The sequence below is a fragment of the Suillus paluster genome (assembly GCF_016628075.1).
Source record: "Suillus paluster strain FC165 chromosome Unknown EDB91scaffold_17, whole genome shotgun sequence".
NCBI classification, from domain to species: domain Eukaryota; kingdom Fungi; phylum Basidiomycota; class Agaricomycetes; order Boletales; family Suillaceae; genus Suillus; species Suillus paluster.
In genome coordinates, this window is record NW_024537577.1 from 98547 (window position 1) to 120735 (window position 22189).

General features: G+C 45.2%; 6 protein-coding genes across 6 annotated transcripts; 4 read left to right on the forward strand and 2 right to left on the reverse strand.

Moving 5' to 3' along the window:
* Window positions 1-2947: 2947 nt before the first annotated feature.
* Window positions 2948-5144, reverse strand: EDB91DRAFT_1080810 (uncharacterized protein; the record flags this gene model as incomplete). The annotated part of the gene is made up of 8 exons (XM_041315285.1): window positions 2948-3522; window positions 3673-3725; window positions 3807-3963; window positions 4011-4233; window positions 4285-4377; window positions 4425-4772; window positions 4857-4955; window positions 5007-5144. The coding sequence occupies 8 exons, from the start codon at window positions 5142-5144 to the stop codon at window positions 2948-2950; spliced, it is 1686 nt and encodes a 561-aa protein (XP_041178668.1).
* A 206-nt stretch (window positions 5145-5350) lies between these two features.
* EDB91DRAFT_1080811 (uncharacterized protein) lies at window positions 5351-6164 on the forward strand (the record flags this gene model as incomplete). Its single annotated transcript, XM_041315286.1, has 6 exons — window positions 5351-5447; window positions 5501-5584; window positions 5635-5754; window positions 5779-5790; window positions 5841-5951; window positions 6004-6164. The coding sequence occupies 6 exons, from the start codon at window positions 5351-5353 to the stop codon at window positions 6162-6164; spliced, it is 585 nt and encodes a 194-aa protein (XP_041178669.1).
* A 3801-nt stretch (window positions 6165-9965) lies between these two features.
* On the forward strand, window positions 9966-11393 carry EDB91DRAFT_1080812 (uncharacterized protein; the record flags this gene model as incomplete). Its single annotated transcript, XM_041315287.1, has 3 exons — window positions 9966-10144; window positions 10235-11295; window positions 11350-11393. The coding sequence occupies 3 exons, from the start codon at window positions 9966-9968 to the stop codon at window positions 11391-11393; spliced, it is 1284 nt and encodes a 427-aa protein (XP_041178670.1).
* Window positions 11394-11726: 333 nt separating this feature from the next.
* Window positions 11727-12142, forward strand: EDB91DRAFT_1246871 (uncharacterized protein; the record flags this gene model as incomplete). The annotated part of the gene is made up of 2 exons (XM_041322723.1): window positions 11727-11972; window positions 12026-12142. 2 exons carry the CDS (start codon window positions 11727-11729, stop codon window positions 12140-12142), a joined length of 363 nt encoding a protein of 120 aa, XP_041178671.1.
* A 564-nt stretch (window positions 12143-12706) lies between these two features.
* On the reverse strand, window positions 12707-13697 carry EDB91DRAFT_1080813 (uncharacterized protein; the record flags this gene model as incomplete). Its single annotated transcript, XM_041315288.1, has 4 exons — window positions 12707-12796; window positions 12864-13244; window positions 13298-13384; window positions 13524-13697. 4 exons carry the CDS (start codon window positions 13695-13697, stop codon window positions 12707-12709), a joined length of 732 nt encoding a protein of 243 aa, XP_041178672.1.
* A 3152-nt stretch (window positions 13698-16849) lies between these two features.
* On the forward strand, window positions 16850-17682 carry EDB91DRAFT_1236581 (uncharacterized protein; the record flags this gene model as incomplete). Its single annotated transcript, XM_041321476.1, has 5 exons — window positions 16850-17015; window positions 17090-17206; window positions 17231-17256; window positions 17347-17398; window positions 17444-17682. 5 exons carry the CDS (start codon window positions 16850-16852, stop codon window positions 17680-17682), a joined length of 600 nt encoding a protein of 199 aa, XP_041178673.1.
* Between the last annotated feature and the right edge of the window lie 4507 nt (window positions 17683-22189).

Consider the following 22189-nt stretch of genomic DNA (forward strand, 5'->3'; position numbering starts at 1 on the left):
ACTGGAGTTGCTTCTTCATCATCAATGTCGACTTTGTCTATGTCCATTGTGTATGGGTCGTTCTTCTTTGAGAAGCTTCCAGAGTTTATGAGCTGCCTTCTAGATTCGTATTCTCTGGCGGCTTCAATCCACTCCTTGATATCTGCGGGCATTTTCTCTCTAATGAGGATTGCTTCTTGGACTTCTTTCCTGAGTCCTTGTCTGAAACACGTTGTTTCGACGTCTGCATCTATGCATTTGGCTTCTGCCGAGATTCGTTTGAAATAGGCAATGTATGCCGAAATGGTGGAGGTTTGCTTCGCTTTCATCAACATGTTTATGGCAGTGAGTGTGTCATTCTTTGGGAAGAACACTGCCTTGAATTCTTTAATGAATTTGTCCCATTTCCCCATAGGGGTTGCGGTATCATGTTTCTTGTTAATCCATCCTGTAGCCCATTGTTGAGTGTGTCCTTTCTGCATGAATGACGTTGCGAATGCAATGCATTTTTTGTGGTTGTTGTAGATGTCTTTGTTCACTGTTATGTATGTGGAAACGGACGTCCACCAGGCTTTGGCCTGTTTCTGCAAACCATCAAAGATGGCCGGTCTGTTCAGATTGATTTCACCCATTTTCTTAGGTGGTGGTCTAGGTATCTGTGGTGAAGGAGGTGTTGGGAACCTAGGTGGTGGTGGTGGTGGTGGTGGTGGTGGGTTCGATGGTCCTGGTTGATCAGGTCTGTATCCTTCAAAGTATTCGTTCTTATCCTGTTGGATAGGAGAACCTGGTTCAGAAAAGTGTTCTTCTTCTTCTTGGTCTGACTCCGAGGAGTATCTTCTTTGTTCTCTATAAGCCACAATGTATCATGACAACTACTAGGGTAGCGTCGTCTTGTGATAGAGCTTAACCTTTTGTTATGCCGAAGTATAACGCAGGCAAACAATAATCAATAAGACCAAAGGTCTGTCGATACGTTCAAGACAACAATCTTAAGAACATCCAAAGTCAAGTCTAGACTAAGTACCGAAGAGGTAACTTAGAATCAAGTCAGATGTTTCAGAGGAAAACCAGTGTAGGTTAAGCTGAAGAATCAGTGTCACCTAGCTAGGGTTTATATAGTATCCAGGGTACAGGGTATGACATAATAATAGGTATGTATCAGTAAGCACATGCGTAAGCAATGAGGCGTCTGAGTAATACCGAACTAAATATAGCATGATAAGAGACATGCGTAGTAAGTGTGGATCAAGGGAAAAAGAAGCAAGATAAACACAGCCGTAACATGTAGGGCTTAGACGTTCACGCTCAAATCCTATCAGTTGATCATCATCATCCCTGACCGAGTCCTAGTGGTTGTGATCTGACCTTTACCATTTGGTGAACATTAGTCGTAACAGTCACTTCTTGTGAGAATTCTCAGTAGGACCTTGCCTCCTCTGGACACAAGTCTCAACTTGTTGTCACCTCTGACCCTCTGACCCTCTGACCCTCTGACCCTCCACTCTGACTTAGAGCCATGCTCTAAGTCTTTCCCTTATTACTCTGCTCCTATCAATATTCCCCTTTGTCCCTTTTCCCATCCTCCGCATTATCCTCTGCCTTCCCTGCTCCTACCAAAACATTCCCCCTGCTCCTATCCACCCTCCACATCACTCCCCACCTTCTCCGCTCCGCTCCTAGTCGGCCCGCCGCTAGTAGCTCTTACTTCCCGACCCTCAAAGCAGACCTAAGCGGTCCACTCGTCCTATCGTCGGACAATGTTGGACCCGCTCCAAATTCGGGGCACGTACTCGGCTAAGGGCGCAGCGCAAGAGCTGAAGCCAAGCCCCGACCCCTCTGCTTCCTGAGCCAGCACAGTACCTAACAGGTGGGCTGAGGTAGTTGGATATCACATATATGGGTGGGCCCAGATACATATCAATAGACGTATGGGCCGAGGTGGTAGTATATTATATAGATGTATAGGCCGAGGTAGTAGTATATTATATAGATGGGTGGGCCGAGATGGTTGATATTATATACATGGGTGGGCCCAGAAGAATGAGTGTTATAAACATCAGTGGGCTGAGATAGTTGGATAACATACTAATCAGTGTGCTGATGTAGGCACCAGTACATACCCACTGTATGAGTGCATACACCCATCATTGATCACCAAAACGAGAAACACAAAACCCTGAATACAATCTTTCGTAAATGAGATGAATCACCAAATACCAAATACCGAGTACCGAGTTTTGGGGAACATCTATTGAGTTCCAGGTAACGTCTATCGACGTCCAGGTAGCTAATATCAAGTTCTGGGTATTTCGTCAATTGAACAAATCACCGAGTACCAAGCTCCAGGCACCAAGCTCCAGGCATTGAGTACTGAAATATTGAGTTCTGGGTATTTTGTCAATTGGACAAATCACCGAGTACCGAGTACCGAGTTCCGGGCACCGAGCTCCAGGCACCGAGTTCTGGGTATCGTGGTCTGGGCATTGAGCACCGAAACACGAAACTAAAATACAACATTTCATAAATTGAACAAATCACCAAGTACCAAGTACCAAGTTCTGGGCACCGAGTTCCGGGCATCGAGTGCCGAGTACTGAAACCCGGCACTTGGCACTCGGTGCTTGGTGATTTGTTCAATTTACGAAATGTTGTATTTTAGTTTTGTGTTTCAGTGCTCGATGCCCGGACCACGATGCCCAGAACTCGGTGCCTGGAGCTTGGTGCCTGGAACTCGGTACTCGGTACTCAGTGATTTGTCCAATTGACAAAATACCTGGAACTCGATATTTCGGTACTCAATGCCTGGAGCTCGGTGCCCGGAGCTCGGTACTCAGTATTCGGTGATTTGTTCAATTGACAAAATACCCGGAACTCGATGGTTGTTGCCCAGGACTCGATGGTTTAATTCTTTGGGTATGCCAGGGGTACAATGCACCAACAACATTTACAGAAATCTAACACTACCAAATTATGTAGACATTTCAACCTTGCCCAGATGACCCTCATCACCACCTTCAACTTCAACCTTGACCTCAACATCCATGTCATCAGCAGAATCGTATTCCGGGACAAGGTTGTGTGGATCATCCGGCACCACAATGTCTCCGGCAGTTGGGGGAGTAGGTGATGGGTTCAGGGCTAGTTGAACTTGACTTGGCTCAAATGTGAGACCCTTGATGGCAGAGGGATCCTTGATTTTCGAGGGTGTGGGCTCCATCACTGCCATCGAAAGATCAATGAGAGGAGGGAGTGCAGATTGGGAGGGTGACGTTGTTCCAGTGACGGATTGATCAAGCAACAAAGATGTTGCAATTGCCGGAGTAGTGGGAAGGGGAAATGAGGGATGGTGTTCCATGGTTTCGCATCGAAGGCTCTCATGGAGCCTGGTGAGGGTATTGATACGTCTGCCCTGCTCGGCAACAAGATCCTCGAGAGCCTTGATGTGTCCGGCACTATCGTGAATACTCATTGCCATGGAATGGAGGTCCGGGATGGGGACATTGAGAGCTGCACGAGGCATGCAGGCACTCGAAGACGCAATTGCTACAAAGGAATAAGATAAGATGATGATGAGAAATTCGAAAGACTTATGAGCTGGTGCAGGTGAGGGTGTAGGTGGTGGGGCAGGTGCCTTGACAGCAGTTATTGTCTTGCTGTGACCGTGCGTCTTAGGCGTGGTCACAGCAGACGCACTGGCAGTTCCGGCAGCACCGGCACTGGTAGATCCGGCTACACCACAAGGTTGGCTGCAGGTCTGGGCCTTTGGTTGGGAGGTGGACAGAGCTTTGGAAGGTGTCCGGACCTGGCCTTCTGGGTGGTTGACTTACCCCGCGACCGTTTCGGTGGACTTCCAAGGGTGATGGAAAAACACTTTACCTTCTTTGTGTTGCAGAAAACACAGGAGAGAAAGCCTTTCCCAGTCCTCTTGTCGAAATGGGTGGTGCAGGGCAACTCCACGTTGTTGCAAGCCCAGCATGGGTTGTTCTGTTTGTTCAGTTAGTTGAAGGATGCACAATGAATTTTCAAAGTACTCATGGGTCCGGGAATGAGAATGTCATCTGTAGTGATGACAGTTGGCATCATGACCAGGGTGACTGTGGGGGTGTTGGATGTTGAGTCCAAGTCCTCGACGACCTCTGGACAGCTTCCAGCAGGGCCATCAATGACAGTTGGTGCCACCACCGGGGTGGCCACGGGGGTGTTGGACGTCAAGTCCGTGTGCCCGGTGACGTCTGCACGTCTTCCAGCAATTACCTGATGAAGGTATGGATGATGGGGAGTGATGCAGGCAGAAATTGGACATACCTTCGCAGGGCCGAAAGGTCTCTTCTTGGGGACCCAGGGCGAGACTGAGGTGAGACGATGAACTAAGACGACCGGCCCTCCTTGGGCAGCTGGCTGCAAAATAATGAGTGGCAATGAAAAAAATAAATGGCATGACATACCTTGTCCTCAGGTTCGTCCTCAGACTCCACAAACTCGGCTGACTTCACAACGCAAGCTGACTTTGCCCTCTTGCGACTCTTCATCGCGGATTTTGGCAGTTGGGAGGAGGGTCCTGAAATCAGGGGCAATTTCCTCTTCCTACTCCCGTCCGCCTCAGGTTCCGGGTCAGCATCTAATGCCTTACCCTTACCCTTATCCTTACGGTTCTCCCAGGACTTGGCAATAGTGCCGGAAGATGGGCTGGCAATGCTGCCAGTGATGACAGGTGGGGAGGGAAGGTCAATCACGACAGTGTCAGGGGATTTGGGGGCCTCAAGGGGAAGATTGAATGTCTGGTCGCCTAACGCCTCTCAGGCGGAGACCTTGTGGCGCCAGCTGTGCTTCTGGAGGCGAGGATCGTCATGGCTGATGCTGTGCCAGTTGGGCCAAACCTGAGGGGACATCTTCCGAACGTGAAGTAACTCCTTGGAGCAGGACAAGACTATGCCCGGAATGCAAGGTGCATCCTCATGGTCCCGGATGGCCTTAGCCTGCCCGGACATTAGGGAAAACAAAAAGAAAAAAAAGGAAAAATCACATACCACCAGTTCAGTGACTTGTGCTTTCAGAGCCAAGTGGCTGTTGCCGGGTGGGAGCAGCTGAGCCGTGCGGACAATGTCAACAATCTGCCTAGTGATTGCCTTAAGTTCAGCAAAAGAGGTTTCAGCTGGAGTGGACATGTTGAATGATGAGAAAGATGTGTAAATCTTTGAATCAGATGTGAAAATGATGAAGTTTCAGAGGGAAAACAGGCAGTTGAATGACCATGTAAAACTTTGTTGATTTGTTTGGCTTTGTTTGGTGATGGTTCAACTTTTGGAAGTTGCCAGACTTCAGTTGAACTTCAAGTACACAATCAATTATTGGTACTTCCGTCCCTCACAGCATGAATTCACATCCAACAGTCAGATTTAACAATCCTCCAGCGACCGAGTATTATTCAATGGATGTAGATGATTCAACACAGTCCCGGACATCAACAGGTAAAATCTATTTGTACTATGCCTTATCTATGTATTTATCTTACATGCCTTAGATGATTTATACCTTGGGCCAGATGATGACATAGAAGATGATTCTGTGTCATCCAGTGGTCCAGGCGTGTTGGCTGCAATCCCCAGTACATTTATCACTTAGATATTACCATGTATGTTCACTAAACTCTTACAGATCAATTACCTCCAGTTCAATACAATCAACCAGTTCAGTACATCAACCCGGACTTGTACCTTGAGCCTGATGAGGATCTGATTGATTGTGATGATGAGCCAGGGTCTATCTATGCACATTGTGAGTCTCCGGTTGCATCTGAAGTTTCAATGTCATGTAAGTAAATTCAACACATTTTTCGATCGATACTTAATTTATCTCGCAAGCAAATGAAAGACCCACTGAACACGATCCAGCACATCCGGAGCTCACAAATGAAGATTTGTATGTGATGGTTCATGAGTTCCAGCCAATAAGGTCATTTGAACACTCCGGATGTGAGTATCTGGTATACTACTACATCCATCATTTTTCTTATTTTCATTTCAGTGCAATCACTTCAAGATAGACTCAGCAGCTACAAACAAGATAATGGAGGTCTTCCGGTGCCTTCCATACACTACTCATCGAGGCTGAGCGACCATTTCAAATCACTTGGGTGGATACATCTGACAAGCTCCGGAGGGCTGATGCTGAGCTACAGAGGCTGAGAAGAGCTGAACAGGCAAGCATCAAAATGCTTAAGGTGGTAGATTCCATGATTCGTCAGTGTGAAGAACAAAACCAAAACTAAACTTCTGAATTTTTGATAACATCAAATGTAAAGTACCAACTCAGTAAACTACTGAATCTTCGATAACATAGTCACATCACATGTAAATTACCAGAACACCGATGTGTTACATTAATGCCATGTAGAATAAGTCATCTATGAAGAGTTCCAGGTATCAAGTTCCAGGCATCGAGTACCAAACACCGAATATCGAGTTCTGGGTATTGAGGTCCAGGCATCGAGTGCTGACTACCGAGGTCCGGGCATCGAGTTCTGGGTATCAACTTCTGGGCATCATTACAACTTTTTGTGAATTGAAACAAGTACCAAGTGCCGAGTGCCAAGTGCTGAGTTCCGAGTTCCAGGTAACAAATACCGAGTTCCATGACCTCCTGGCTTTGCCCCAAACTTGTCCTCGATCCTCTTTAGCACTTCCTCTCTGTTCTGCTGATAGATCACCTGCCTAGGCGTCCATTTCCTCCCATACTTTATCATGTCCTTCCTTTCCTTCTTTTTCTTGTTGTTGAACACCAAGTCTTATACATCTAAGAGGCAGAGGAAGAATCAGACATGAAAAATCGAGTTTTTCAACACAACAAGGATGTATCACCTGCTTCCTTTTTTTCCATTGTCCTTGGTCGACCTTAGGAGCAAATAACCTGGCTGCTCGAGCCATGGCATTGAAAACTCCCCGTTTCTCGCTCCTTTTTGCAGAAGTCCACTCAGGAAGGTAGTTCTTCAGCTCTGAAATTTCGTTTTCCGTGAGCTTCTGTGACTGTGGTTGACGCGTTCTGTGTCTTCTAGAAGTCAACTGAGTGGAATGACCTGATCTTGCCATGGTGAATAAGATTGCAGAATGGGCTGAGGATAAGCAAAGTGGAAGTAATAATGGTCGCAAGTTCAACTTTGATCCAAGCCTAACAGTTGGTTAATCTACCTATAACGGACGCAACACCATTAATGGAAATGAATTGGTAATGAGCCAACCAAACTGCATAATACGATAATGGAATAACAATTCATTTGACCTTCCTGAGCTAATGCTTTCCTTGCAACATTGAAGAATAAAATGAAGATAGGTCGTTGCACCCCATTGCAGAAATCCCACAGGGTAGAAGCAAGGGGCAGCAAAGGTAGGAAGACATGGGTCAAGGTCCCACTTGCCAGCATGAGACGACATGCCTACAGGTCCATGCCTAACTCTCCCCTGGAATCATCAACACTTGAACCTGTTCAGGCCCCACCTCCTTGGGAAGACTTTCCTGAAGATACTTACGAGCAAGACCAAGGGTCATTTGAGCCCTTGCAACTCCCAAAAACAATGGCAAGTTCATGTAAAATGTTGGAATGTCGTTCGAACAATAGCTAAGTATTAAAAAATGCAGAGTCAGAATGACTACCTCAGGCAATGGCTGCCAAGGCAGGAATCATATCTCCATCACCTCCTGGATCGAGAAGCTCCACCAGAAGATAGGAGATGCGTCATCTGCAACTAGGATGGGGTCTACAAATGTCAAGATTGTCTTGGGGAGCCACTCTATTGCACAGGCCGTTGCCGGAGTCAACATCATTGCAATCCTTTCCACTGGATCAGTCAATGGAATGGTCAATTCTTCAAGCAAAGTTGTCTGGCTCATGTTGGACTCGTCATATACCTCGGTCATGATGGCAAGCCATGTCCGGTAGTCACAGATAGGTGGGATTTGTTTGACGAAGATGAACAAGAAGACCACTTTGAACCTGAAGATTTACCTTCTGTGTCAGGACCCGAGTTCCAGCCCAAGGAAAATACAATGGTCATCGTTGACAAGTCAGGAGTCCATCACCTTGAGGTTCGATGCTGTGATTGTCCCAATGCCATGAGTCCAGACATTCAAATGTTTTGACATGGCTTTTTCCCTGCATCATTTAACAAGCAGAAGACCATGTTCACCTTCAGAGTGCTAGATGATTTTCTGTTGGACAACCTTGAATGCGGCACCTCAGCGATGAACTATTACAGCAAGCTTCGGTGAATGACCTTGAGCGTGTTTCCACACCTTGTTCTGGTAATACCATATCTACATCATCTGAAGCACATTGTATTGAGAAAGCACGTTGCAAGGACCAATACAGAGAGCTTATAAGAGTCGCTCGACAGTGGAGGCAGTTAAAGTCTATGAAATGGCATGGCTTCAGGCATCGTTCTGATAACCCAAATGCCGGAGATCTCGCATTATTCTGCCCGGCATGTCCTCAGCCTGGGATTAACATATCCTTGTCAGGGGATGAATCACTTGATGAGTGAGTCTCTTTTGTTACCAAATCTACGTCAGCGATATTAAAAACTCCAAGCTGGAAATACACCCAGTCATTTGTGATGGATGGAAATTTCAAAGCTGAACACCTGCATCCCATCAAGCCATATGATGAAGTTTGGCTCTCCAATGGGTTGGGGTTTATGGTGGGAAAGGAAAGGTATCAAAAGTATCTTGAAGAGGCTGCTGACACTGTGGAAAAATTGAGCTGCAACAATCATCGGGCTGTCAATCAAGTAAATGCAGCTCAGCACAAGCTGGAGTCCACTGGTATCGGGGGAGTAGCCTGTGCCCGACACAGTTGCTTTGTCCCTCACTCGATGGTAGATTTCCAGAAAGGCGAAAGGCAAGCCGGACATGCCATTCAACATTCCCGAGTTGACCATGCATCGTTTGCAGACAAATGAACATGGACTACGCACTTTGTGAGGCTGCCCAGCTGTTAGGTACCATGCCAACTCAGGAAGCAGAGGGGTCGGGGCTTGGCTTCAGCTCTTGCGCTGCACCCTTAGCCGAGTACGTGCCCCGAATTTGGAGCGGGTCCGACGTTGTCCGACGATAGGACGAGTGGACCACTTGGGTCTGCTTTGAGGGTCAGGGAGTAAGAGCTACTAGCGGCGGGCTGACTAGGAGCGGAGCAGAGAAGGTGGGGAGTGATGCGGAGGGTGGATAGGAACAGGGGGAATGTTTGGTAGGGGCGGGGAAGGCAGAGGATAATGCGGAGGGACAAAGGAGAATATTTGATAGGGGCAGAGTAATAAGGGAAAGACTTAGAGCACAGCTCTAAGTCAGAGTGGAGGGTCAGAGGGTCAGAGGGTCAGAGGTGACAACAAGTTGAGACTTGTGTCCAGAGGAGGCAAGGTCCTACTGAGAATTCTCACAAGAAGTAACTGCGAGAAGACAAGTAATATTAAGACTGAGGAAAATATCTAAGTACATGATATGTTATATACTTCTATGTATGAGGCAGTGATCAGGATAACTATGTTATAAAGCTATGTACCAAGGATATAATTTGTAAGTACTTACACAGGTGAAGACACAAGTCGGAGTGGATATCAATATGTACGTGTCGGATCAGCGATCGAGCGGTAATAGGAATTACTGGTGAACTGGAAGTAAGGGTCTATGTACCGAAAGGGAAAGCATATATCTAAAAGGGGAAAGAGGTCCAGTTGAATGGAGATGTTATGGAAGGGGACTGGTTGAGCAGTTGAGCGGAAATGTAGGAGCGGATGCGGACGATGATTGGGCGGAGCAGAGGATGGATGGAGCGGAGATGATCAGAAAGCGGAGCGGGTATTGATATTAGAGCAGTCGGATCAGGTATATGACACCAGCACAACATGGATGAGATTACAAGGGCTGTCACCTTCTATGACATCAACTGTCAATACAACAAGCACTTGCGTGTTCGGGTGGATCAAGGCTGATTTCTGACAATGGTTCCAGAATTGACCGTCATTCCCAGAATCGGGCTGTGGCATATCCATGGACATCAGGATAGCTGCTATGCCAGATATGCATCAAATTTCATTGAAGGCATTGGTCGCATTGATGGAGAGATAATGGAGACCCTATGGGCACGTCTCAACCTGATTTCTCCTGCTGCTCAGGGAATGTCTTCCCCACATCGGAAGGAATGTCTTGATTTCCAGATGAAGATTCCAACTTTTGCAAGATGATCTGCATGAAGAGGACCCTTTGCCAGGAAATACAAGCAGGCGAAGAATGGCATTGCCGAAAGTGGAAAGGCTTTCGACAGACTCAACAAAGCTGCACCGGCCAACTTAAAGACAGACTGGTTAGCAAGTGAGAGGATTGCTCAGTCCGACAGAATACAAGATCCAGCTGCGATGGATATATATGAGATTAATATCAAGAAGGGTAAGATCACTCTGTCTCAATCGAATTCTGAATTCATTTTGAACCCAGCACCGAGCAAAAAGGAGATAGAGCTTAGACTGCTGCAGGAGGGTAATGCCCATCATGCAGCACCTTCTCGCAGATCTGTGGCAACATGGATATCAATGTGCCTGGCAATTGAAGAGGCTCAAATCACATTGCTCATCAAGGTCCGAAGAATAGGAAAAAGAACTACCAAGACTCAGAGATTAGACATTGCCCGGCAATGCGATCGTCTACAAGGCCAGATAGATGCATTCACTTGGACTGCTCTGATGCATCTGGGAGAGGGATTTGATGCAGATGACAACCCTGATGATTTGAATATAGACATTCTTGATGATCTCAATGATGACCCGGAGGATTTCATCGGGAAATCCGATACATGGACAAACTCCCCTGAGCTCACTGTCATCCCATTGCCATCAAACCTCAGGGTAGATCGATCCAAACGTTGTTTGGCAGAGGATCTGATTCCACTGGAGTTGTTGCTTCGTGAAGGACAGGCCAATGATGCCCTTCACAACCTCCGAATTCACTTGTGCAACAAGGCAATACTCTTCCAAACAACAGTTAGGAAAGCCAAATATCAAGCATTGAAAACCCGAGCTTGGTCCCAGGTGACATCAGTGCAGCAGGCAGTGTCCCTCCATGCCAGCATATATACCAAGACCAGGAAGCAAATGATGAAACTTGAGCTGGGCCAAGACAAGCTGCAAAAATATAAACCCCTGCTTCAGGAGCAGCTCAAAATCAGCACAGCTGTGGGCGATCCTAATGCCCGAGGTCAGCGAAATGAGTCTCTCAATTGGTTCTGGTCTATCAAAGTAGATTTGGGGGGTTCGGATCACTTGTGGAATGAGGAATGTGAGTTCCAGCTTTCTTGACAAATGCCTGTGATCTCACTGGACCTGTGTGAAGTTTACCGAGTTCATTGGCTTCGGGCAAAGGCACTACAGGATTGATGGAAGGAAGAACTGATATTGGTGGAATTGGAGATGGATTGGATGTGTAATTTCTTCTTGTGGAAATCAACACAATGGGGCGACCGGATGAGGGAATCATTGGTGCAGGATGCTCAGGCAGCGTTTCAAGACCTGCAGAGCATGGTAATAGATGCCCGAGATGAATGAAGTATGAATATTTTCTGCTGATGTATGATTTGACCACAACAATTGAGTCTCGGCAAGGGGCCGGGTCAGCCCATGTTGGAGTTTGAATTCCTTATCAATCCATCAGTCGCTCCCATCTGCAAAAACTGTCATTATCATTGCTAGCGTCCTACTCCTGTATTGCTCATGTCTGAATTAAATTCACCTCCTCCATCAACTTTTGCACCTCCTGCATCACCTTCTGCCACTGAGGATTCCGGCAATGAATATAAACCCCCCACAATGAGTCTTGCAGATATTGCAGCTACATTGGCAATGGCTGCATCGCGAGTCCAAGCCTATATCAGTCAATATCAGATGGAGGCTGCCAAGAACAATGTTCCTTCAGCTCGGATAATCTACTTTAAAGCCGGAATCCAATGGGAGATCACTGTAAGCCATCAGACTGATTACTGTGGTCAGCAATATGCTGAGATTGCTATCAGACCTTTGTGACACCGATTCTGCAATACTCAGCTGCAAGGAACATAATTTCGGTTATGCCACCCCCGATCGCTCATATTCTTCACTTGTTTCCTCAGCTCACATGGAATGTGGTGTAGGAAGCCGATCGCTACTAAGCTAGTATCCCCTATCTTTCCGATCCTCTCCGACCCACTTTCCCGTGCTGCCGCTCCACATCAACGTTGTCGATGATCGGCCCAATCAGTCACACTCGATCCAAGTTGGACATCATCTGCACATGCAATCGGTCACTGTCCATTGTCTCATGTCATTGGCCCATCGTCTACTGGTACGTATATCGCTTACTTTCATCGCTTTCCATCCCCATTCGCATAATTGGACCGCTTATTGGCCTTTTATTGCCCCACCTCACACCTTATTACATGGACACAGAGAAACAAGTATTTAGCAATCCATGAGGCATCTTAAGCAACCCGAAGTTCCCCTTCATCGCTTAGTCTCATTTACTATATATTCCGCCCATGTTCTTAGTAGTTTCTCTAGCAAATTCTCACTTGGAATGATTTCTTGTGTGATTTCTCATTGAGTTGTCAGCTGACTCTCTTAAATGTTCGCTCATTGTACTACACACACACCTCCTCTATTCCACTCATTTATCACTCAGGACCACTCCACTTCGCTCAGTTTCACTCTCTCTTTGCTCAACTTCGATCAGCCAAGTCGGCATCGGCATCGACTATTAGGTCGGACAATACGACTTGTTGTTGGTGTTTTGCATTGCACTGCTTCCCCTATAGGGTCGAATGCACTTGAATTGGCCGCAGTCGCGCTGATATCACAGTAGCAACCAAAACCCACACTGGGATTGTACATGAACTCTAGCTGAAGACTTGGCATACTCATGCGAGCATTCAAATAATTACCCACGGTGGTGAGAATATCAAAGCATTCAGGAATGGATATGTGGTCTCGATGATTGGGGGTTTGCTGATGGGAAATGACGGTGAGGGTGTTAAACACGGATGCCCAGTACTGGAGGGTCTCTGACATCCTCAGAAGATTCTTGCTTTTGGCTGATTGTCCGATGCTTAAAAAGGCTCGTATCCCTGCCCAGTACTGCTCAGGATGCATCACCCTGAGTGCGGCTGATGTGATTGCTGCCAGCCTGGCAATGGCTTTGAGAATATTCTCGGAGAATGGTCCGTTCAATGAGGCAGATACTGCTGGGTCTGACAGATTCTACCAGATTAGTCAGTTTAACTATCAAAAATCACCATCTCATGAGATCCCACCTCATGCCCCTGTTGAAACCAAGCCGGAGATAGATTGATGCACCCGGGAGATATGCCATCATTTTCCGAGCTTGGTTTGAACCAATCCTGATTAGTTCACCAACTCCCATCAATCTTTACACTTTTTGCAAGGCTTGGACTGAGCAAATTGGAGGCTGCCAGAATTTCCTTCTGGAGTTCCCATTTCATATTCCATATCCATTGAGTAACAAAATATATTACCCACCTGGGTGGTTTCTGTCAGGGCATCTGGGAGGTACCATGCAATGATGGCGCCGGTAGCATTGAGAACTGTGGCGGGTATGTCGACCAACTTTGTACCTTCATGGCCAGGAGGACACCTCACAAGCAACTTCACCTCTCTTTCTTCATTATGCCTAGTGTCCTTTGGGGAGATCATTTTACTTTATCTTGCAATATCAATCTGCATCTGAACTGTGAAGCAATTTGAATGATCAAATGGACTGTCCGAATCTGTGGGAAGACCCACTGGGATTGTTATATGCCTTATGAGGCAATGCACCAATTGATCACAAGCCATCACCAGATTGGTGTCTAGCTTAGGAGAAGATATGACTGGGTCTCCTCCTGTTTTCTCAGCAATGAGTTTCTGTTTGGTATATTCACATGCCTCATGAGTGACAGTCAAGGCCCAAGTGCGCCAGAAGGTTATTTCAATATTGGAGGTGGAAGACACATTCATGATGGTGTTGATCTTGGGAAATCAGATGGTCAATGCCGGATGTCCACAGACTTTAAAGGTGGTGGAGATAGGGTGGATCAGATAGGGAACCTTGATTTTAGCTTTCAAAGATGGATTATCATTTCATTGCTATACTAATATGTCAATGAAATACTGGATAATTGGAAGGGTGCTAGATATCAAATATTTGAGTGTCAGGACCCGGGACCCGGAACTCCCAGATCCTGGAACTCGGTGCATGATGCTTGGTTCATTCAAATTTTGGTCGTTGGAACTCAGCTTTCAAAGACAGATTATCATTCATTGCAATGTTAGTATGTCAATGAAATACCAGATAATTGGAAGGGTGCTAGATATCAAATATTTGAGCGTCGAGACCCAGGTCCCGGAACTCCTGGGTCCTGGAACTCGGTACATGATGCTCGGTTCATTCAAATTTCGGTAGTCGGAGCTTGGCACTTGGCACTCGATAGTCCCACCCGTCCATATCATATAACAACCTCGGCCCACCCGTCAACATCATATACATCTGGGCCCAACCATGTATATCATACAACACCCTCAGCTCAGCCCACCCATCAACATGATATGTATCTGGGCCCACCCGTGTATATGATAACAATTACCCTTGGCCCTACCCGTCTAAGTGATCTACATAATATCCAACTACCTCTGCCCATCCGTCTATATAATACTCATGTGCATCAGCCCACTCATCTACCTTACTTATTCCTGACATGGGCCCACCCACCTCCACCGGGAATAATATCACTCCCAGCCCATCCATCATCTTTGAGGATATTCATAACATCAGCCCATGGTCCACTGGCCCGTCTTATACAGGATATTATGTATGTCTGTTCACTTGTATAATACGGAGTTAGGTCACTGTAGTATGTGGCCCTGTACCATTAGAGAACCTCCTCCACATTTGACAGTCTCACTAACCTCTCTGTCTGTTAGAGAATCCCCCTTCTTTTTCCACACATATACCTTCCCATTGGACCCAATCCTATTGATTTTGGTCTCATATGACCATATAACATGCTTCAAGTCCTCTACAGTCCAGTTTTGATGGGCCAATCCAAAGGTAGTCTTCTCTGCCTATGTTTGATAGAGAGAAAAGGCTTTTTTTCTTTGTTACTGCCTTGAGATGAGCTGCCTTGAGAACATCCCTCACAGTTTGTGAAGAGACAGTGGTGGTGATGGTAGAATTGATATAATGGGTGGTTTGGATAGCATTATCAGCGTTTCCTGTAGTGATATGTTGGATGATAGCCCTCTTATTAGTAGAGATGGACATCTTCTACAAGAGTTTTCCTTGTCCAGGTGGCTTTCTTTGATAAACTTGGCCACGGTAGACTTGCATACTCCAGTTCTAGAGGAAATTTGATGAACAGAGAGGCCAATATAGGACAAAGAGAGGATATTATCCCTTTGAGCAGAGGAGATGGTTTTCATGGTGATTATGACCATGACACATGTGATATTCTGGTTTATATAGTTAGATATAGTTTCAAGAGTATGCCTAGAATGATAGAAGCAGTAATTAAAGCCAAGGGAGGTCACACAAAGTACTAGAATACCTGATTATCACTGTAAAATACTTAAGTCAAAAAACTGTCCGCATGAGTCATCATTTTGTAAGCCTCATATCTTCACCATATCTCAACCAATTCCCACACCATAGTGCTCAATTGAAAGCCCTGAAGTAGTACTACAATATGGTACCAGCATGTCCTTGAAGTGTTTGTATATTCTCATACAATATAATAGATAGTGAAAAGTGTGAAAACATGCAGACAGTTTTTTGAGCCACTGTAAGTGCTCACTATTCATACAACTATCTTCTAACATTATCTTTGAGACGGACTCAAAGAGTAATGACAACTGGATGGATGAGCCCACAGACACAAGTCTTTCAGGAGCATTCTCATGTGTGAATCAGGGAGAAACACTGGACCAGACATATGTAAGAAGATGTTTGCAGTATTCAAGGAGTTGGGAATTTTCATCGCTTCATGCTGACATCATTTTGTGCTTCTAGCATGTGATATGATTTGAAGTGGAGAACTGTAAGACCAAATTCTGAAATGATTTTGTTTGTACTGATGCATGTTGGCAGTGCAAATATCCATTAGCAATCATTGACAAGCTGCTTACTGTGTATGGCCAAAATGGAGGTTGTGTTACAATGGCACTATATTCTTTTCTTTTCCTTTTCTTACTTACTCATTGGGTCTTGTGACTGCTTATCAACACATCCAACATGTGAACACTTGCTCATGTGCTTACTCATTATGCTTACACAGATGATTACTCATACTAGCCTCCGATTGGTCGATCCAACATCACACCACTTCTTGTCTCTTTTTCTGATTGGTTGTTACTATATTTCTATTCTTGATTACCTTTTCATGATAGGGTCATCTACCTACAGACCGGCCCTAAACCATCTTCTTGTTATGTATATATACCACACATCCTGTACTTGTATTCCTTAACTTGAATCTACTAGGTTCTCCCCTGATACTTTGAGTTCACCGATCTAGCTGCCTTCCAGCAGACTAGCCTGAATACTTGATCTAGCAAAGCCCTTGACACTCGACTAGCCAGAACCTTTGATCTTAGAACTCACAATATGCTTCAGCCTTGATCATCCCTTATTGGAACACTGAAGAACTATCCTAGTCATAACAGGTTGTGCTTACAATATTGGTTGTGCTTTCTCAAAAACATTAACCAATAGCACATTGGGTCCTCGTGTGCACAATCTTGGCTTTCAGATGATGGTTGATGCCTTCCATGGCCATGCACACAATTGAAGGTGCCAGCTTGACTGGCACCCAATGTATATTTTGAGAACAGGGCATACTGAGGGTGAGGGTTGTGAGCATATCTTCTCCACATCTAATGAGCTTGCACATAGCACAAGACATGCTAACCATTTTCATCACCACCAAGCCATTGAGGAACATTTTGCATTTTGGGATGCCAATAAGTATGCTGCACTTAGTATGTCATGACAAATTTACAACCACAATACTGACACTTGCTGTCAGGCAATTATTTGTGGAATCATTATTGAGAAGTGTTGAAATCAGTTTGGTTGTTGATGGCTGAGCTAGAGACTACCAAGGCTGAGCTACGCCTCAGCAACAACGACTTCCCTGGATTCTTCGATCAGGAATGCATATACCTGGATAGTTTGAAGCAGCCAGCTCCATGAGATTGGCTCTCTATACATTATGTTGAGGTACTTGATGCACTTGCAGAACAAAGGTGTTGTACATTAGCTATTAACTGCCGCCCATCCCTGATGCTGAATTTTAATAGGGCTGAATAGAATTTTGCCTGTGAATCTGGGAATAATGCCCTTACAGGAGTAGATGCTGGCAGTTTGGAACAAATGAATGATGCACTCAAGCAAGCCTGCATCTGAGTTGATTCTTCCTATGCCAAACTACAGCATGCTGAGGGGCTTGTTGCTCATTGCAAATGTGTCTTATCTGTTGATGAGAGATGGGTGATTGGTGGCAAGGAATACAACCATTTCAAGAAGGAAGTGACACTCGGCAAGTATCATGCTGCATTAGACGAGCTGGAACATTTGATTGTTATGAAATTATTTGAACTTTTGAAGCTCTTGTTATTGGTGTGGGTACAACAAGTGCAGCAGTGAGAATCCCATCTACTACACAGTTGGGTCTTTGCTGCCTGCTGCCTCACTTGAGAACAAGCACATTTGAACCTAAAGGGGATTGCTACTGGGGATTGCCAGTCTCTGTCTAAACAACCCTAATCAACCCTACCATAGGAAGGATGAGGATCCGCAAAAATATGGAACAAGCAAAACAAGCAGAACTCAAGCGGAACAGGTGGAACTCAAGTGGAACTCAAGCAGAATGGAATGGAATGATGTGGAACTCAACTGGATACAATGCAGAACATACAGATTTGTTAGAACTTGCAGATCAAGTTGAAGGAAGTATATCACAAGGTTAGATTGATAGTGGGCATAAGTCAAAGCGGTCCTCTAGTAAGGTGAAGGAAAAGTCGGAGAAAAGTTGGAAGGTAAAAGATGGGATTCAATAAAAAACACCCAAGCCCTGAGTACCACTACTTATAGGGAACATTATTTTCGAGGAACACTGAGGTACAGGTAGTAAGTTCTCAGGAAGCGGAAGTGAAGGCAGGCAGTGCACAAGGGCGCAATACTCCGCAATAGGGGTCTGTGCCATAAGGGCATGTGTCAATGGGATCCGGATAACATTAGAAGCAATGGGAAGAGAGATACAGCGTACCAATGGACCTGGAAGGATAGGGACAGGACATGTGAAGGTTGTCCGACGATGTGTGGGAATATCGGATAGTGCGGGCGTGTTCCGAAGGATGCACGGGAATGCAAAACCCATCAGACGATGCGCAGGAAATGCGGAACGTGCGGAATACACAGAACTGATGTGAGACGATGTGGAATTGGCAGGGTTTTATGCCTACAGTGGGAGCATTCCCCACATTGGGCACAGGTTTGAGTGTTCCACTACTAGTAGGTGCTTGTACTATGACTGATTGATTTGTTTAGGGTACCAGCTACGTCAACAAATTAGCAAATCTTTACAGTGGTGCTCAAATGCTATTCGCAATGCAATCAATTGCTACAATCTTCCCTGATCCCACCAAGACCAAAGATCACGTGGAAAGACATTGCTGACTACACTTTCCTTGGCAAGTTTGACTTTCTGTGAGACTCTTGTGCTGACATCCAAGACAAGGATTGGGCAAGGCCAGCTCACCATGAGGCGACTACAAAGTACTTTAAGCTCTGCTGAGCTCGTGAAGAAGTCATTCAACTCAATATTGAAATTCACCGGCTCCAAACTGCTATCCATGATGAAGCCACTGAGATGTCTGCCATTATCAATGAACTTCTTGTTCCTGACCCATTACTTGCTTCCAAGCTGAAACACCAGTGGCACTCACAGGTGGCTATCAATGCTGTGCACATATATCAGTTAGATCAGATTGAGAGACTGTTTGGATTCTCTGGTATCAGGGGCATTGGAACTCACTTGTGAATCCTGCATTCAGCAGACCAGTCAATACCAATGGGGCTAGTTCTGGCGAGTGTAGATCTTCAACTGCACATATCATCCTAATCCCTATCACAGCGCAACCAGATGCTGATTCTCTTGTGTTGGAATTTGATGATATTGAAGCTCTTGACTGTGAAGAACACAAAGTGATCACTGAGGACATGGCTGGTTTTATACATTCAATAAATGACTGACATACTACATATTTGCTTTGTGATTGCTATTTCATGTATTGCATAGGACTACATATGACATACATCTCTCTGCTTCGGATGTCAACTGCAAATCCAGCCATTAGATTCAAGTACAGAGCTAATTGCTTCCTACCAGGAGTAGTCATCCTCATTGACAATGTCTCCACCCTCTCACATCCACATTTATTTCCACACTCCTGTTTCTCCTAATGACTCACATCCCATTCTGCATAATGCTGCATATACTGTACCTTCAGACACATGCAAAGGCAAGTGCAAGAAGCTTGAGGATAACAATGGTGATGCAGAGGAAGGCTGAGAAAGACCGCATGCTCCTTGCAGCAGCTAGATGAATGATAATATCAGTGTTGACTTTGGAGGCATATAATTTGGATGTGATCTTGAGCTCATGTGCTGTATAAACTTTGAGTGTTCAATCAGTTAGACAGTGCAATATTCTGCTCAATGTATGTATTCATCTGTAATCTGTAGAAGCAAGACACCAACAAGACTTTTGAGATCTCTCCATGAATTTACCATTTGCAATCACAGCTATTTTATGCTTGATTTGTTCTGGGACTTGTTCCAGAATTGCATGACCCACAACAGTGAGCATCATGATTACATCTTATGTTCTGGTGCTTATTCGTGCTTTTAACCCTGCTACACAACTACAGACCTTACTAGTTCCACCATGGTCACTCCAATCGAAAACACCAAGACCACTACTGTGTCTACCACCTCAATTCACCCCTCAAGTCAAACCACGGGACAAGCCACTATGAAATTCACCATCCCCAGTATTGCAACTTTGTACACTTCAACATTTGCTCAAGGGTTCAGCAATAACAAACATCAAGCAGCTGATAGGGCTTTACTGAGGCATGATGTTCACATCAATTGGACACATTATCAGGCTAGACAGCCTGGTGGCCTTCACCCATCGTACTTTAGCTTTAGTGGCACTACCAAATGAACTGGCAAGAGATCTCTTACCCACAAGGAACTGCTTGAGGCATTGCTGCAAGATGTCTTTGACATGGTAAGTCATCTAAGTTGGTGTCCATGTCTTACTTAAGTCTCACTCGTTTCCTAGCTGAGTATGCAAGACTGCCTTGATGGCAGAATTTCAGTCCTCATTTGATGCGCTGGGTCTGAAGCTGTCACTTCACCTGAAAATCTCCTCATCAACCTCTACATTGCACCTTGCAAACTACAAGAAACTCCTGAGCAAATTGGTGGAGACCTTGCTGTCTGGGTGCAGGTATTTGCCCAAGAGTTCACAATGCCACATCTTGAGCGGTTCAACCAACACTGTGTTGTTGAAAATATCCAACCACCACAACACTGTAAGTAGTAGATCATTTTTTTTGCTGTTCACATGGCTAACTCAATTTGACAGTTGCTGCGGCTCATATTTATGTCAAGGGCCCACTGTATCTACCCAGCCCAGTGGCTGCTACTGGTGTGCATATAAAATGTTCTGTCCAACCTGCCGACATCTTCACAAATGAGTTGCAAACAACCATGACACATGATGCTCCATCTGCAGCTATCTGTGGTGGTGCAGAGATGGGTGCAGGTCTTGGCAAGAAAATTTCAACACTGCCAAGCACACCCCATTCACAAGTTCGCTGACATAGGCATGCAGACATTTTTGCACCTGGCAAGGTGGTTGGTGAAGGTCCAATTTTTTCAGTACCAAAATCGGAGCAGGACACTGCATTGTTTGTCAATGGACTGAATACTGATGCTGCTCTGGATCAGATTAAGTTGGGGGATGAAATCTTACCCAAGCATTGTGTTCTAGTTCAAACAGTCCATAGCAGCCAATGGGAGGCAGTGTTCAGGTCTCCAAAATGGGATCTCTCATATGAACATGCTTCCATTCTGTCTTGGGCACTGTTGGTTGACCTTCATGGCATGCCACCCAGCCCTGAGGTTGTAAAGGTCAGTGATACTTATATTAGCTGCTGTTATTATACTAACTTAATTGAATGACCATAGCAGCCATTATCCGTCCTCACAGTCATCCTGAAGCTTATTGGTATACTAATTTTTTTATGTGGCATATACTTTTTTAGTGTCTTATTATTTTGCTGTAGATCACTTTTCCCCTTTGAGTTTTAGTTATAAGCCATATGTCCTGTTTCTCTGCTGCAGGTTAGAAAAAATAAATGCATTCTTGGTGTGTTTAAAATATTTGAATTCAACTACAAAAGCCCTTCACTGATTTTTGCTGTCCCTCTGTGGACAATGGTCTCCCAGTCATTCTACACTGCAAAGTGTGCAAGGTGCACTCAAGTGCAACCTCATAGTCATCCTAAGGTCACCCTCAGCAAAGAAGCTTGCGCAGCTCTCAAGTTTCAGTGAGCCTAGAAGTTGCGTTAATTTAAGGACACACTTAATGCTGTATGGAGCCAAATTGACAATGTTATGGCAACCATGGCTACCGCCCATCACAAGACCTTCTATCGTGTACAACACAATTTGTACATGGGTCAGGGATGACTCCATTCAAAGTGTTCAAAGCTTAATGTCTGGAATGTGTTTTGTTGGAAGAAATCTCAGGAGGCCAAGAAAGAAAACTGTAAGTTCACCTATTTTTATCTTATACCTTTTTGTGACCTCGCACTGAATTAACAGGCAATGGCCACAGAAGGAAGTGCTCTAGTCACTGGTCTGCAACCATAAGGATGAATACTGTGCTCTTACACAGGAAGAACAAGAAGAGTTGCTCCAGGAATTCGCCAACCAGAAAAATACCAAGATCTCTGGGGAATGTGTCTCAAGAAGGTCCAAGATTAATGAAATAACTCAAACCTTCAAGGTTGTTGAAAATGAGGTACACATACTTGAATTGCAATACAATGTTGCTAAGCGTGTCTCATTACTAGCT